This window comes from Ostrea edulis, chromosome 7 (genome assembly GCF_947568905.1).
Source record: "Ostrea edulis chromosome 7, xbOstEdul1.1, whole genome shotgun sequence".
NCBI classification, from domain to species: Eukaryota; Metazoa; Mollusca; class Bivalvia; order Ostreida; family Ostreidae; genus Ostrea; species Ostrea edulis.
Genome location: NC_079170.1, coordinates 44,479,959 through 44,498,997, shown reverse-complemented (window position 1 = coordinate 44,498,997; position 19,039 = coordinate 44,479,959). Strand labels below are relative to the sequence as shown.

Below are 19,039 nucleotides of genomic sequence, written 5' to 3'. Positions count from 1 at the left end.
TTTTTACTACCGTTATCAAGTGATAAGCTGTATACATGAAAAATTTTCTTGTCAAATGCTTATCATATAATCATATATTATTTCTTTTTCATATCAAATCACTCTGCATTTATCATATATAGTTTTCACGAAGGTGATGTTCATTTTATATTGTTACCTTGAAATCTCCCCTACATATTCTCCTAATTCGGATTAGCACTGCGTTTAATTTACATAATTATTGCAACCAGCTGCAGTAAATGTAAAAGTGCAACGATGTACAGTGTATGGTGGTGCTTGATGTTTATATATTTCTATTCTTATTACATTGATATATCAGAAAAGTGTGGAGAACAACTTCTGACACAAAAAGAAACCCCTTTCCGCATCTGATAATCTCTTGCATACTCTCGAAAATTAAGAAATATGCTGCATTAGATGCATTTTAAACTTCCTTCCTTCTATCGGAGAACTTGCTCCCAAAACTTTTCAGTTAATGTAAAGTAGGCTCTGTTTTTCAATATTCAAAAGGTCGGCCTGCATGTAAGCGATATCGTTGCACTTTTGCAATTATCACAATAATTTTTGTTGGTTCTAAATATTTATTATCACGTGATAGTCTCGTAATGTTCAACACATGCCTCCATGAAAATACATCGGTTTAAACGTCGTTTCGTTCTCGTATATTTTCCATTGAATATCTTCCATGTAAAACACTAAAGGCCATTTTATGCCTCTATTTTACTTTATTTTTGTATCGGACGCCTTAAATCAATTAAGTACAGTTTAAGACATTGGAATTATAAATGTTGTACATATTCAATATAATAAAAGAAGAAAAACAAAAGTAATGAAGTTATTCAATTTTGTATTTTTTTGAATAGTCATACACAACATTTGCCATGGTCAATGGCCTTACAGCAAATTTGAATATTGATTAAAAAGCTCTCACCGCAATCAATATCAAATCCTTTTAACTTTAGCGTTGTCCCAAATAATACGTGGTAGTTAACTGAGTTTTTGGTTGGTGTGCTTTAAATTCTATCTCTGTTTCACCAAAGCACATCTTGATTCTGATATTTTCATTTGGAAAAAAGTTATGTCCTGGGGATAGAATGTTTCCTATGAAAGAACATTCGTTTTCATTAACGTATGTTGGATTCTTTAATGTACTGGAATAAAGAGAAAAATTCCCTTTACTACCAGCTTTTCTAATTGTATACCCCTTTTCCTTTTGATATTCACCCACTGTCACCAGTTGATCAATTTCTATGAGCTTACTGAAAAGAGAATGGCATCGTACCTCTCCATCTTCTTCATATCTGTATTTTTCATCGTGCTTAGATGGGTCAAACAGTCTATATACACCTATGCCGTACGTATATTTGCTCAACCTTTGCTTAATAAGACTTGGGTCGTGACCAAAAATGACAGCACCACGCAAAACGGACCACGCTGCCTCCTGTGGTATGATAGTACGCATCTGAGGGAATTTTGACTTAATGGCATTGATAAGCACTGGAGACTCTGCATAACCACCGACTAGAATGATAGTGTTTATTCCTTTTCCTGCTTTCTGTCTGAATAGTTTTGATAGATGAACAAGTATGTTTGACACTGAGTCGACAAAAAATCCTTCTGCATCCTTTGATACTAGCCTCATTTTGTCACCAACAAATGTTACAGCTACCTGATCTTTATTTTTCATCGAAACAATCTTGATAGATTTCAGATCTTTTCCAGCATTTTGTTTTGCATATGTTTCGGCAAGTCCTGATGGGATCTTAGCAGTAAACTTCAAGTCCGAGTCAGGTTTGATTGTGCGTTTTGCTATTTCAAATTCTCTACAGGTATCAAAGAAAATATTTGATTGATCTTGCAAAATTTTCTTTGTAACAGTATCGCCAATTAGACATTTGATAAAATTCAAGTAGCTTTCGTCGACACTCGTGCCTCCCCAGTTTCCACCAGTGGCTTTTATCAGTTCTTTGACGCGACAGTCTTCCTGGACTTCATGTGCAGTAATGTCAATTGTTCCGCCTACAAAGAAAGAAAAAATATATACTATTCAATGAAACATATTTTGAAAAGTCATACACCCTTGATACTCCTTAATAACATATTTCAAAGAATATTTGTTTAGATATTTTGAACATATTCATTGTTCGGATATTCACGAATGGTAAATACTATAACAATACCAGACTTAAAGTAATATGTACCTCCAGCATCAACAATAATGTACTTGGATCCAGGAGAAAATGTTTGAAACCCATCTCCTTCTTTGCCACCAACTCTTCTTTCTACAGGTACATACTTGACATATAATGCTGCTGCCTCTGGCTCCAAAGCTATGGTGAGCATCTTTGAATCAATCCCAGCCTAAAATAACATAATTATACACTTCTTGACAATTACTATAATGATAAACTAAATCATGTTGCAAGAAATTTGGAGATACTTTCATTTTTACCATCAATTAATCATAGAGATGTTGACAGATATGTACCTAATAGATGTATAGGTCATTACAAGTATTCTTTTTATGGTTTTTCATATTTCTACATATACTTAATGCAAGGCGGTGTATACCTGAACTGCCGCTGACCTCATGAAAGATTTTGCTGGGTCTGACCATATGGCAGGTACAGTGACAATCCATTTTATTTCCTCTAATTTGATGTCTGTGTTCTGCTTACGACACTCTTCAAGCAGGGAATTCTTCAAATATCTGATTGGTGCAGAGAAGACAGTCAAAGCTGACATTGATTTTCCTGTTTCATCCTCAATGAGCACATCGTCCTCGCTGGACTAAAATGTAGCAAGGGCCCATGGGCCACATCGCTCACTTGTGTTGTCTTGGCCCCGCTGTTGTACAGCTGTTTTGCATTTTAAAAGATTTTTTTCCAATCTTTATTCCCATGGAATTGTTAACCCTATATTGGGGTCCCAGCCTAGCCCCAAAGGGTCACGCCATAACCATGCTAAAAGGTCACAGGTAGAAAATTATTACATCAATTGAAAATTCATGCCCTTAGGATTCGTTTCAAAAATATGAAAGTCATAGCTTTAAACAGTTCATGAGATATTGTCTAGGTTAGGTTTTCTTAAAACAAGTCATACTCCAAGGTTAAGCGTACAAGGTCAAATATATCGGTACCTAACAATGGTCTTGTCACAAGGAATACATTCATCGAATATGAAAAATATAATTATCATTCACCATTCTAAAGTTAATAGAAAGGTTACTATTTCGGTTAAGATTTTGAGATGTAGGTCAAACTCCAAGGTCAAGGTCACTAGGTCAAACACTATGAAATATAAGGTCTTGAAATAACAAATCTATATACAAAATATAAAAGCCTACATTAAACAGTTCAGGATATATATCACTTTGGCATAACAAAAATTGAATCCACACAACTTAGGAACGTTTGTACTTGGATATGATTTTATGTAGCCCTTTGTTGCCCGACCTTACCTCCATGGAAATGTACAAACCTATTTTGCAATACTTGAAGATGCTTGCATATCAAAATGACTAATCGTGACCCTGCTGTTCTTGAGAATATTTTAAAGATATTTCCCAATATATTCCCATTTAAAACTTTTATACATATTGTAACCCTACCCTACCATCGGGGGTCATGATTTGAAAAAAAAAATGAATTTTTAATTATTTGTCTATATTCAAATGTAAAAATTCGATCCCTTATTGTGGTCCCATCTTACCCCTTGGGACAATAAATGATTCTGAACTTCGTGGGGATGCTTGCATATCAATATTAGTAATCAGTACCATGCTGGGTTTTTTTTTTTTGAAGTTTGAGAAAGATTTTTCTTAAAGGATATATTCTAAAGTAAAACCTTGATCCCTATTGTTGCCTTACTCTACCCTCAAGAAGCACAATTTGAACAAAGTTTAATCGGCACTACTTTGAGATGCTTGCATAAGGATATGACTAATCATGACCCTGTTGTTCAAAAAGATGTATTCCCATATGAAATGTTAAATCCCTATTGTGGCCACACCCTACATCCTGGAGGTCTGGAGTTATATAGTTTGAATATACATTATGTCAAGAAGCTTTTATATAACTTTCAACTTTTCTGGCCTCCTGTTGTTGCCTTACCCTACCACCAGGGGCCACGATCTGTAGAATTTGAAGTGCTTCTTGAGGAGATTTTGAAATGACCCCATACTATCATTGCCCTTTGTTGATTATCTCCTCTTTGAAGGATGCATGGATATTTTGTGCCAAGTTTGATTGAAATTGGCTCAGTGATTCTGGAGTAAAGATGAAAATGGGAAAAGTTAACGATGGCAAGGATATCGACGACGATAACAGACGCCAGACAGATTTCGATCGGAAAAGCTCACTTGAGCCTTCGGCCTTGAGTTAAAACTGAAACCCACCAAAGAAACGATAGTATTCCTACAATGCATACTAATACTTTATAGATTCTCAATGTGAAAAGACGAAATTAGAGACCCTGAAGCACTTTACTACACCAAATAAAACGTTACGTTCATGACTAGAATAGTCCCGTCCCACATCGTTAATTTAAAACTCTTTAAAGTTTCCTTGCCAGACTAGAGTGGTCCATTCGTAAACCAAAGCAATCCATTCCAATCTAAAAATATTAGTTCTTAATAAACCGTTCGTTACCTCAAACATTTCGTTCCCGCATAACTATTCAGTAGTATTTTTGAGTCATTGTAGATCAACACGGCGCTTCGATCGGGGTGGAGAAAGGCAAGATAAGTTTTTAAACTACTTTGTATAGATATTTTATCACAAAATTTGTTAACGAAAAGAATAATCAGTTCGCGTACATTGGAATTTTTTTCCAGATTGGTTACAAAGTGATCTCAAACAAATAAAAATTCAAATTGTATGTTTAGTCTAAGTGCGTTTAACTCTTAAATTGATAAAAATAAAATAATGATGATTGGTACAATCATTGGGTAATCAAAATGAATTATTTATTTGTTATGATCCTCAACTGTTGCTATCTTCAATTGTAGTTGTGAATTGAAAAACTATGAGTTGCTAGAGCACCAGTGTTCTACCTTACAAATGAATATACACGGATTCCATGTTTCACGTGAAATTGGCTAGAAATGTACCATTTTGCATGTGGAATGTTACTGAAATATTAGTTGATGTTACATGGGTTTCAACAATCTCGTTTAAAGTCAACAATTTAATCGTAAAGTTTATGGTCGTTATAACAAGTGTTATGGATCACAATAAATCCCGTGACCTGCAGAAATCAGTCACAAAATTTTAACGATTTTACAAATTAATTACAACTATTTGCAGAAAAGCATATCAACGAAATAAATTTCTAACTTACGAAAGGTTTAGTTGAAATTCACAGTCTGATGCAATTTTACCCAAGAATTGAATTTACACACGAGACTATAAACTGTCACAAATCGGCCATGAAGTTCAATTCAATGCCCAAATCTAAAAGTCCAAATGTAATTCTGTAGAGTGCTTGTACGAGGGTCATTAACACCATCTAGTAGAGAATTATTACGATATTTCATAAGCGAAGTTTTGACGTAATATGTCACGCCTTTTAATGGAAACCGATTACGGAAGGCAGATAGTTCTCTTTCGTGAAGGTGAAAAATATGACGTCATGGGAAATCACTGAGTAGTAAATGGCCCTAAACTTGTTTATCACACTCCGAAAATCTCCAGTAGAAACTATTAAGATGCTGGAAGAAGGGGATACTATGTCAAAGTGAATCAAGCTTTAGTGTATAAATGGCATAGAAAATTTTTCTTGTAGTAGACACTCTATATCCTCATTGACAATATCTTCGTGGTCTTTGGTGATCAGGCCTTCCAACAGTCTGTTGGAATTCCCATGGGCACGAATTGTGTTCCTTTGTTAGCTGACCTGTTTTTATATTCATATGAAGCAGAATTTATTCAAAAACTTCTACGCGAGAAGAAAAAATCTCTCGTTGTGACCTTCAATTCGACATTTAGATACATCGATGACGTTTTGTCTATTAACAATGATAGCTTTCATTCATATATCGATTTGATACATCCCTGTGAGCTCGAAATAAAGGATACCACAGAGTCGTCCACTTCTGCTTCATACTTAGATATTTTATTGAAAGTAGACATTAACGGCAAACTAACAACTCAACTGTATGACAAACGGGATGATTTCAGCTTCTCCATCGTCAACTTCCCACATTTATGTAGCAATATTCCATTATCATCTGCATATGGTGTTTATATATCTCAACTGATTCGATATGCAAGAGCTTGTTCTGGGTATAGTCAGTTTTTAAATCGAGGTAAGCTACTGACAAACAAGTTGATGGTACAGGGATTTCAACAGTCTCGATTGAAGTCAGCATTTCGCAAATTCTATGGTCGTTATAACGATCTAGTTCGTCAATACAACCTCGCATTGGGTCAAATGCTGTCTGACGTGTTTCATACCGATTGTTAAGCCGTTCTTGGCACACTGATTTGACTGCAGATAACTCGGTTTACCTGATCAGGATATGGGACTCACGGCGGGTGTGACCGGTCAACAGGAGATGCTTACTCCTCCTAGGCACCTGATCCCACCTCTGGTGTGTCCAGGGGTCCGTGTTTGCCCAACTATCTATTTTGTATTGCTTGTAGGAGTTATGAGATTGATCACTGTTCGTTATCTTCACTTTGCATTGAATGACGAACGTTCTGGTAGGAAACGAGTCTCTCTCTTTTTTTTTTACGAACTTGTCAACAAGAATAAGTAACGCTATGGTAAAATGATGACCGCGTCATTGTCGCGGAATTATCAGATATATTTGATGTTAGCTCCGACACCGTCTTCCCTATCCTTACTGAACATTTAGAAATGAGAAGTGTTGCAGTCCACTAGATACCAAACGATAAAGCTAGAAGCCGCTACAGGCTGTGTGTAAAATGTAGGGGATAATGTTTTGAGAAATTGTGGAACACAACGCTGTGACGTTGTGTTTTTGACGTAAAGGTACTCCATGGCGAAAGAACATACTGTTTTTAAAATTAGGGATCGCGGATACTATAAAACAGAATGAAACATCCCAGGTCGATAAAATTAACTATTTCAAATCCAATAATGTGTTGAATTTTATTTTTCATATATATATATATATATATATATATATATATATATATATAGTTTGTAAATAAAGAATTCGGTATTTGATACAGTAAATACATCCAATGATAAAAGTCAAGAAACACAAAACTCGAATAACATTTCACTATTAGCGCTTTCGGCTTTAATGCCTCTTCAGACAGTTATAAAATGAAATAATATTATTTCATTTTATAACTGTCTGAAGAGGCATTAAAGCCGAAAGCGCTAACAGTGAAATGTTATTCGAGTTTTGTGTTTCTTGACTTTTATTATTGGATATATATATATATATATATATATATATATATATATATATATATATATATATATATATATATGAGAGAGACATTGTCTACGTATTTTTTTAATTACCAACGTAGAAAGTTTAAATATGCTTCTTACCACGAGATTTACAGTCTATCTATACTACAATCAATTTTTTTTTTACATCATTTATCTTTCTAGAGCATACAAATGTACGGGAAAACAAATTTTACGTCATCTTTTCATTCAACTCTGACAAACACCGCTTGCTTCCAAACCGCCCAGAGTCACTTGTGTTACTTGTGTAGTAGTTCGTTGCAAGATCTGTAATTGTGTAGTCGCGTTATATTAAATACATACCTTCAGAGCGTATAAACACATTTTGAATCTTCTGAAAAAGTACCACTCCTTATGTTCGTTGTCCATCATTAAGTCAAGGTACTTTGCTTCAGCTTCAAAGCCAAACTTGCTAAATTGTTTTTCCTTGGTAAAGAGAACGCACGTGGACGTCTTGTTGGACAGCATTCCACTGGAAGGGTCAATCCATTGTTTTAAATATGCTTTTGTTGGATCTCTAGTGAAATCGTTTCTGGTTGAGAAAGCGTATCCAGAATACGTTGTTCCAAAGTCTATTGCAGCGACCAACAGGTAGTCCCCCTGTTCGCTAGACGCCATGTTAATGAGGATGGTCTCACATCTATATCTAATTAGATGAATATAAGGAAAACGTGAATATAATTAACAATGATTAATCTCGTATATCCTATCAAAAATTGAAAAAGGAGAAATACACGACAGGCATTGTCACGGTAAGGAATTCCCACTACTACGAAAGTAGGTTTTCCGTAGATCTAGTAATCGAGGTAATGCTTATATTAATAACAATTAAACAACACTTATTTGCACATGCACTCAAGTTCAGTTGCTTTATATACTGTAAAGCAGCTCTAAAATTATTGGAACATTCATGAGAAGTTTGAAGGAAAGGAAAGTATGTTTTGAATTCTAGCAAATAATGTAATGCGAATGTAATCTACAATCATCCAACATTAAATTGCACATTCGAAAATTCGATGCATCCACAATAAGAATGAAGAAATGTAACTTTAAGGCATCGGTGGTCATTTACCAGAGAGTCCCTCCGAGAAAATCCTACTGAAACAGATTTCACAACGGCGATAAAAATAAAATCAGATGTTTCAACCCTCTGATTCTAATACTAAGATGTAAAAGTAGACTTCACGAAATGTGGGACCTTAAAATAAAAAGCAACAATTTCTCTGAAGATATGATAATTTATTCAATTAATTAGTCTATGACTGACTATTCTGTGCATTTTTATCTGAATGCCAACATGTGGATAATCTAGATTTTGTCATATGTGTTGAAAATCTGTAATGTTATATTTTTGGGTTTATCACTACACATTTTGAAGCAGAATATACAGTCTTACAAACGGGGAAAAAGTATTAAATGATTCCAATTGTTTTAAAAGTAGGAATGGAAATAATGCTCGCTTAATTTCAAGTAACAGTAACATATGAGATGGAGGAAGTGATAAAGCTGAATTTTAACCATCATTTTCATTCTTTTATTACAAGATTTGATATTACCCACATGTATTATATCAAGATTACATGATTGTATCCCAGAACCATTAGTGCATGCATTGTAAATGCCTGGGGACTGCTGCAACTCAATATTGACGTCATGCCTGATTATCTGTTTATCGCTTCCAATAATATGTAGCATATAGCAAAGTTTTTGGTTGGTATGCTTTAAACTCTGTTTTTGATTCACCAAATCACGATTCCCAGTCTTTATCTAACAAGGAATACACTAAATTTCAACTTGATTGGTTTGTAACTCAAAGGAGGATAAGTAAATTGGAAATTTTAAAGAGAATATATATTGTTAATCATTTTATAACAAAGAAGATATTGCATGCTACATGTGTACAAATTTGGAGGAAACGAAAGTAGGTTTTTCATACAGGTAATCGAGGACATGTTTGTGTCAATTAAAGAATGAATAAAGTTAACTGAACATCACAGACGTTTTGTTACCCCTGACCCTAATCAGAATGAAAGACCAGTCATCTTAAAGAATCAATGGATATTCACCGAAAAGCTTGACTGAGAAAACCACATTGAAACTGCATTCAAAACTGAAATAAACATGTTCTCAAGTATTTATCTTTTTTTTCCGAGACCACAAAAATGACTCTTTGAAAAAGATATCCTGCAATACAATGTTTGCCCATGTCGTCGGTTTTAGTATGTAGAACGACTTTTGATCTATATCCTCTTTCTCAATCGCAAAATGTACTTGTGATTAGTTAGTGAAATTTGAAAGTTGGAATAAAAACAATCAACTGTAATGAAAGGGTGTACGGTTGGCGCAGAGTTGGTGCTCTCACTTCCCACCACTGCGATAAAGCCTGGTAGAGTTACTGCCTTTCTATGTCTAGCATATTCTTATAGACAGAATTGGGTGATGTCCATATTTGTATATCGAAATGTTGAAGATATAGGTAAAATAGCCGATTTGTACATCTCTCAATTTGACATTAAATACAGTGTTAATCTGGGATGGAGGAATATATTTTGGGATCATATTTATTAATTTATTCAGTCATGTACCGTGATCATTTTCTTCACGAAAAAAAAACTAAAAACAAATTGATATAATCAGACTCATATGAGCCGTTTGTGGCAAAAAAGGCCCTTATCTTATCCAACAATGTTTTTCCAAAATTCATACTGAAAAATAGCAACATTTTTTTGCATACTTGTAAAGAAAAAGGTCATGATTACCAATCACAAGTTGGTTGTCATCTTTGATTGACTGTAATATTTTAACGACAATCAAGATTGCTCTAATATTTTGAGGGATGTTCTCTATAGTTCACACTTTAGCACTAATATACATCAGGGCCCTTTTTGCTAGGAACGGCTGAAATGCAGAAAAACGTTTGTTGTTTTGTCAATCCAAGCAATTTATTGTTGACGGATCTTTGAAACATTTTTCACTTGCTAGACAGACTAGTACTGGGACAAATTCTACAAGCCTCTATAATATCGGGGAGTCAACAAATTCACCTGCACGAATTGTTATGAAGACTGCTTCTCGTACATTGTATACATATGAATTTATTGTGAACATATTTTAGCAGTATCAATGTTTTCTTTGAACTCCCTCGATACACATGTTGCATTAGTGTATTTACATTTTTGAATGATATTTCATCTATCTATAATCTTCTGAAAACCACTCGAGCGTTCTTACATAAATGGTAGTATGTGTTTTAATACTATTTGAATAAAATGAGTATCCAATGTTTCTTAATTCTGTTTCCAATTTTAAATATAACATTTCATATTACAATTTTGGGGTGTTTTCTTGGAAATATCTTAGAATATTTAAAATGTTAGCAACCGATTTGAATTATATTGTCCTTGGTGTGTAGGCATATATGTATTATTAAGTGAATAAACATTTATTTGTTTTATTTAGATATCAATATATTGTGGAACGTTATTTTGAGAGTGATTAATTCAGAGCTAGTTAAACAAATGACATATGTATATGTAAACTTACTAGCATGTTAACTTATTGATTTTTACGTTGTTGCGAGGAAGTTTAAAAGAACTGAAGGTGGATTTTCTATGCAATCAAAACATTCGGTGTGTAATATAGATGTGCTAGTACGAACACGTCACAACTAATGAATATGCATGAGATATTCTGTTGTATTTTTATCATGTGCAATTACCTTGAACTATATAAGTTAAAAGATAGAATCAATAATATTTCTATGCTTAAAGATTTACGTCAAAGGTTTAAAGCACAAGATAGTTATAATATTGTGTGATTATTTCTGGAAGGAAAACGATCGAGGTTTGGGGATGTTCATAAACTATTAGTTTAATTTAGATATTGATTTACAACTCTATATCTTTGCGACATGTTAATATCTTTCTTTCATGTTATTGTGCAAAATAACAAAAATCAACCGCTTTTCTATTTGGAAAGACAATTTTGATCCAAAGAGCGGATCTCACAATACTGAATATGTTATGTGCTCTCTCACTATGCCTGCCCACCTTGTCCAGTAGAGGATAAGATGTAAATATCATCACATACATCTTGGCACACTGAGTTTGACTACAGATAACTCCGTTTACCTGATCAAGATATAGGGGTCACGGCGGGTGTGACCGGTAGACAGGGGATGCTTACATATTATACTCCCCCTTAGGCACCTGATCCCACCTCTGGCATATCCAATGTTTCCGTGTTTGCCAAATTCTCTATTTTGTATTGCTTATAGGAGTTATGAGATTGATCACTATTCCTTATCTTCAACTTTCATACATGTAATTTGTGTGCAGTGTTTTTATCATTGTTACTTGTTATATTATATGTGTATCATGCATCAAAATGGAAACATTTTTTTGTATTGTGATTTGTACGGTTTACATTGCAAATATGGCTAGCTCTTTTGCTTCAAACATCTTGGGCTACATTTAAATCATTTATTTTTATGTACATAATTGTTTCTGAGAAATAGTTAATTATAGTTAATTATAGCAATACAGGTGTGTTATCATTATATTTAAATCAGGATGATTCCTCATTTTGTAAACTTCATAGAAATCTTAATGCACACATTTAAAAAATGACATTTTGCTTTTATACATGTGTCTGATTGATTCAAAGGATGTCAACCTATTGTCAAATTATGTTTTAGTATTTTTCCTATTACATCATATAAATTTGGTTTGAAATTTTAATGCTATCCGGTAGTATATAATTATTAGCTGACATATTTCACATAGATACATTTAGTTGGTGTGGTTTTATTGTAATTAAAAACACAAGCACTGAAAATAGATAAACCATTTGATTCCAATGCAATTATCTTGTCTGTTTGCAAGGGACACCTTTTAAAGCTCTGAGAATATATTTATTCTTCTTTTAATAAATTCAGCTGTATTTTCTTTTCATCTGTTTAACATCGAAATCATGATGCTGTATACCGCATTTGATGTTATATTTTTCATATTTATTGCCATCGTATATACCTTTTGAATCTAAATGTAAAGATGATTTATAATTGATTTTAACCTTTTTAAAAATAAATTAATGCACAGGTTTTGCCAATATTTCTCTTTGTTTCAAAAGTGCAAAATGAAAATGAAAATTATTTTATGTGTAGCCTAAAGCATATGAACAACTACAAACAACTCAAAACTGGGTTTATGTTTTCAATATTGTATCTTTCAATTTGAATTTTGTAAAATGACTGATAATTTTCGTAACATATACATATACACGGATTTATGTACTCCATGAAGGAAAACTGGACCACAATAATGATAACAATAATAATGATGATAATAAAAAACAGTAGTAGTAAGTCTATGATTAAGGCGTGAAGTCCTTTTTCTCAAACCACTAACATTTGACAATAGGCAAGTAAAATATTTCATATGTAGTTAATTCTGCTGAATGGATACTAAACTCCAGATCGATGATTGGAGGAATTTCTTTTTTATTGATTGGTGAAATATCATTATACATATTATTTTTGGGTTTTATAATATTTCATAACAGTTCTTTATGTATGCAATGATTTCAATCTACAGAGTATAAAAGCCCATGTAAGGTATGTATTAGTGTCAGTTCAGAGATGTCTGCTGTCACTTAGTCTGTATGTATGTTGGTGTTGCAGTTCAGAAATGCCGGCTCCTTGGGACTGTGTTCATATAAGGATCAGGTCAGATATGTCTGCTGTCTAATTTTTCTGCATGTATACTTTAATTTTGTAGGGTGTAATGACATGTGTCCAGAGGTTTCATTAGTTCTCGGTCACTTCTATTGATAGTATTTGTAGAGTTCATTTTTGCTTTGCTAATTTTTCTTCATCAGCCTTGCCAGTTGCCTTTGGGTGGGCGGATCCAATTTGCAATTGGATTGTGACCTGATTTATTTGTAAAACCCACCGTATTCGATTGCAGGCAGCTCTATTTCGATATTTCATTATGTGTTGTAGGGGGTCATATTACATAATCATACCTATGTGATACACATGTTCTTGTATTTTTGTTTTCAACTCATTCTGAGCCCCACTAGATTATTCTGTTATACACCTTCGTCATTTTCAAAATAAATGACATTTTTTTTTTCAATTCACATCGCTGTCCTGTTTTCACTGCCTTTTATCAAATAAGAAGCAAAGGGTACTTGGCAGGTCGTATTAACTAAGGAACTTAAAAATGTAATTATGGTAGATAATGGCTTTCATGTAACGTGTTAAATGTATATGTTCTGTTTTGTGTTATTTTGGATATGTAAAATATGATAAATAATATTTCTTATTTAACATATAGATTTGTTTCTTTCACATTTATTGGATTTGGGTATGGAATTTTTTTCTGTTTCAGCCCACCCCCCCCCTTTATTTTGGGATTCCTCGTATTTGGCTCCATTTGTTTGGCACGCTGTTTTTGGCTATATTTAGATCTAAAACTTCATAGTTATTTCGGATTTCAAACATTTCGGTTGAGCATCACTGAAGAGACATTATTTGTCGAAATGCGCATCTGGTGCATCAAAATTGGTACCATATAAGTTTTACATTATGACCCCTGGGTCGAGGCCTCTGCTGGTGGACTGTTAGTCCCCGAGGGTCTCTACAGCTCAGTAGCTAACTACTTCGTTATTAGCTTGAAAATACGGATGTATATTTAATTGCTGTTATAAAATTTAGAAATTCATTTCAAAATTAAGGATTATCTCCTTCATGCATAGCTCTTATCCTTGGACGAATTTGGCTCCATTTGTTTGCCACGCTGTTTTTGGCTATATTTAGATTTAAAACTTCATAGTTATTTCGGATTTCAAACATTTCGGTTGAGCATCACTGAAGAGACATTATTTGTCGAAATGCGAATCTGGTGCATCAAAATTGGTACCGTATAAGTTTTAAATTGATATGTTTTCTTTTCATTGTAGTCTTGGGTGGAAGTTTCCGTTCAGGCAATCTTAGATGATATAATGTTTTATTTTAGGGACCTTGCTTAGCCTATTTCATGGTTGACCAAGCACAGCTCGCCGTTAGGACGTTTGGTAATGCCTCTTTGTTTACATGAAGTGCAAAGACCGCTCAGTTTATTTTGTGTATACAAAATTAATTTGATACCCACTATCCCCTTTACATCCCCTTTATAATGCTACTTTGATGCTAGTGTGTGTGCCTGAGTTATTTGTAAAATCCACCTTATTAATTACAGGCAGCTCTATTTCGATATTTCATTCCGTGTTGTAGGAGGTCAGTTTGCTTAACCATACCTTTGTGATACATATGTCCTATTTTTGTTTTCGACTCATTCTTATCCTCACTAGCTTAATATGTTATATAACTTCGTCATTTTCAAAATAAATGACAATTGTTCAATTCATATCACTGTCCTCTTTTCACGGCCTTTATCAAATAAGAAGCAAAGGGTACTTGGGAGGTCATATCAACTAAGGAACATAAAATAAATTGTGGATTATCATTCTTCAACTGAGGTAAATGGTATATACATGAACATACTTACCATTGACTAGCATGGGAACATATTTCTACCTTGTTCCTAGGAAGTTTAAAAGAACCGAAAGTAGGTATTCCAAGTATTCTATATATTCCGCGTGTCAATATTCAGCAGGTGTATGGCCTACCGCGTCTTTTAAAAGCTATCGATATCAATGTCATGCTGTAGTCTATTTTGATATATACGAAATGAAATCCCGCACAAGCGGTGGAAATCACGGTTAAATAATATTGCATAGATGAAGGACTGTTTTGATGAGTGTTTAAATTGTTGCGCACATGAATTAAATGAGCAATACCTTAAATTAAGAACAGTTTTTGAATAATTGCATGCAATTTTAATGTTATAATGTTTAATATCATATACGATAAATAAAACTTGATTATTATGAATTTACTTGGAGCTCCAAATTAAATGTTCTTCATGTAACATAAATGATCTCTCTTCGTAATGAAAAATAGATAATGATTTTACGAATGCCGATAGTTGACCAAAGACAAATTGTATGATCGTTCACAATTTCAAAATTTAAAACTCAGTATTGCGAATGTGTTTGTAATGATAGTTTTTGTCCGGTGCGACAATTCAATGGCAACACTATGAATACACGTCCTTTCGTCTCGTCAAACGCAATAATTGAAAACATAATGCACTACAGCTGTATATGAATGCAAAGACGGATCCAGTTATTTTTCAAAGGGGATCTACGATCAATTTGGTTTTCAAAGTTCCCCTGGATTCGTAAAATCAAAGCCCCTTTTAAACAAAAACCCTCAAATTGCGCTATTTTTTAAAACCCTTTTTAAGGTAGTGATTGCAAGGCATCATGTGGTTTATTCATGTAGTATCTAAAAAAAAAATAAAAAAAATTTCGTTTCCGGTTCTGGAATACATCAAGCGTTTAAGCATCAGTAATAATGACAGACGATGGAAACAAAGACTTGTCAGCTATAACCAGACACAGGGTAAAGTGAAAGTATGTTTAGAAATATACAAATGAAATACAATACAAATGAAAAATCCCTTATGTTTAAATTATCTTTTAAATAAGTCATTAGGCCCCAAGTCTCCATGATACAAATAACCCCCTCTTAAGTTACAGTCTTACAGCACGTATAATTCACAAACCACTAGGCCTATTAAAACCATAATATATAATGCTATGAATTTCATAACTTGTAGGCCTATATGGTGTTAGTGCACATGAATCTAAAATGCTAGTATGTAACGTGGTTGTTAAGAGAAATCAAAAAGTGTGTATTCTGAAAAGCAGCACTTGCTGTAAATATATTTTTCTCAATAAGTTCAGTTACTTCTTATAATATAAAAAATGAGAAAGTTTTGTTGTTTGGTTTGAAAGGAGAATAAAACTGATAAAGACATTGCAGGTATCAACGTCACAATGCACAGTTTACATAGGATAGGTTATATTTCCCGCGTTTTTAACATATACTTCCAGAGCATGAGTATACAAGTAAATTCAAACATAAAATAATAAAACAAATCTCCAAAGTATTATTACTATCATTCTGTGTGGGATAAATTCAATAATAAACATCAAAACATTTTTATAGTTTTAATATGAGTTAAAATAAATACATGTAAGATGCATATTTATTGTAATTATCACCTACATCATTTATGTAAGAAAGGGAAGGGGTAACTATAATGCTCATAGCGCCATAGGAAACCTGAAAACCAATGTTGATACTTTCAGGAAAAAGTTCTGCTAACATATTGAAAAAAAACCCAACAATCATTGGTCATTTATTTCCCAGGGGGTGAAAATATGTCTAAAAATTGCGAAATTGCTCATATGCAGCCCTGTTTCTACTTCATATGAAAATAAATGGACATATCAATACAAATTATATATCATTTAAGGCTTTAACTTCAATTTGATATAAGATTTGTATCACTTACCCCTTTTATATCATTTTTAAACACCATATCATTTTTAAACACCATCTGAAATACCTGTACCATTTATTTCAGAAAGTCGACAAGAGGGGTTACCATGACAACCGTAGCGTCACAATTTCCGTGAAAACCATATATGATACTTTCATAACGAGTTACAGATTCTGTCGACTTCAAAGTATGTAATAATAAAAAAATTCATAGATTCATCAATTTGAATGAGCCATGCAATCACTACCTTAAGCAAATTTTTCTGAGGAAAGGGGGATAGGGTTCCGACCCATTGGAATGATAAACAGAAAAAACCCACCAATTGCTATATTTGGAACAGTTCCCTGTTTTCTTGGGCATTGTCAGATAATGAACAAACTAATTTCGATAAAACAATTAAGTTATATGACGCAAACTTCCGAGAATAGGCTCGGACCATTCGCTATATGACATATTGGACAGTTCTCAACTTATTACTTACTTTCAAGATCTATGTCATCACAAAACTTTTTTGTGTTCATACATGTGATCATACATTGTACATATATTGCACCAGTAACTGTTAATAAATTATTACAGAAAGCTAATCGTAACTGTGACTTCTATAGTCACGGAAAAATTAAGAACATTAAAAATATCAGAAAAATATGGTATTTTCATTAGTTTTCGGTCACTTCTATTGATAGTATTTGTAGCGTAAATTTTTAGTTTGTTGTTATTTTTTGTTCATCAGCCTTGCCAGTTGCTTTTGGGTGGGCGGATGCAATTTGCAATTGGTTTGTGACCTGATTTATTTGTAAAACCCACCGTATTCGATTGAGACAGTTCTATTTTAATATTTCATTGTGTTATAGGGAGTCATATTACATAATCATAGCTATGTGATACATGTACACATGATCTTGTATCTTTGTTTTCAACTCATTCTGAGCCCCACTAGCTTATTCTGTTATACACTTTCGTCATTTTCAAAATAAATGACATTTTTTTCAATTCACATCACTGCCCTGTTTTCACTGCTTTTATCAAATAAGAAGCAAAGGCTACTTGGCAGGTCGTATTAACTAAGTAACTTAAAAATGTAATTATGGTAGATAATGGGTTTCATGTAATGTGTTAAATGTGTACAGTGTATGTTCTATTTTGGATATGTAAAATATGATAAATAATATTTCTTGTAAAACATGTAGATTTGCTTCTTTCACATTTGTCGGATTTGGGGTATGGATTTTTTTTTCTGTTTGAGCCCCCCCCCCCTTTATTTTGGGATGCCTCGTATTGACATGTTTTCTTTTCATTGTAGTCTTGGGTGGAAATTTCCGTTCAGGCAATCCTAGATGATGTAATGTTTTATTTTAGGGCCCTTGCGTAGCCTAATTCATGGTTGACCAATCACAGCTCGCCGTTAGGACGTTTCGTAATGCCTGTGTGTTTACATGAAGTGCAAAGACCACTCAGTTTATTTTGTGTATACAAAATTAATTTGATACCCACCATCCCCTTTTACATCCCCTTTATAATGCTACTTTGATGCTAGTGTGTGTAGCTGATTTATTTGTAAAACCCACCTTATTTGATTGCAGGCAGCTCTATTTCGATATTTCATTCCGTGTTATAGAAGGTCAGATTGCTTAACCATACCTTTGTGATACATATGTTCTTGGATTTTTGTTTTCGACTCATTCTTACCCCCACTCGCTTAATATGTTATATAATTTCGTCATTTTCAAAATAAATGACAATTTTTCAATTCACATCACTGTCCTCTTTTCACGGCCTTTATCAAATAAGAAGCAAAGGCTACTTGGGAAGTCATATCAACTAAGGAACATAAAATAAATATTGGATTATCATTCTTCAACTAAGGGAAATGGTATATACATGAACAGACTTACCATTGACTAGCATGGGAACATATTTCTACCTTGTTCCTAGGAAGTTTGAAAGAACCGAAAGTAGGTATTCCACGTATTCTATATATTCCGCGTGTCAATATTCAGCAGGTGTATGACCTACCTCGTCTTTTAAAAGCTTTAAATATCAATGTCATGCTATATTCTATTTTTGATATATACTAAATGAAATCCCACACAAGTGGTGGAAATCACGGTTAAATAATATTGCATAGATGAAGG

The 19,039-nt window shown here is 33.5% G+C and overlaps 1 protein-coding gene across 2 annotated transcripts; it reads right to left on the bottom strand.

Moving 5' to 3' along the window:
• Positions 1 to 830: 830 nt before the first annotated feature.
• On the bottom strand, positions 831 to 18,913 carry LOC125654222 (heat shock 70 kDa protein 12A-like). 2 transcript variants are annotated; one of them, XM_056144531.1, is made up of 5 exons: positions 18,800 to 18,913; positions 7,753 to 8,095; positions 2,572 to 2,790; positions 2,202 to 2,361; positions 831 to 2,019 (listed from the first exon to the last, which is right to left on the bottom strand). In XM_056144531.1, exons 2-5 carry the CDS (start codon positions 8,065 to 8,067, stop codon positions 959 to 961), a joined length of 1,755 nt encoding a protein of 584 aa, XP_056000506.1. In that variant the 5' UTR covers positions 8,068 to 8,095; positions 18,800 to 18,913; the 3' UTR covers positions 831 to 958. The 2 variants fall into 2 exon arrangements, with proteins under 2 accessions (XP_056000506.1, XP_056000505.1); XM_056144530.1 differs by lacking the exon at positions 18,800 to 18,913 and adding an exon at positions 15,000 to 15,146.
• Positions 18,914 to 19,039: the final 126 nt, after the last annotated feature.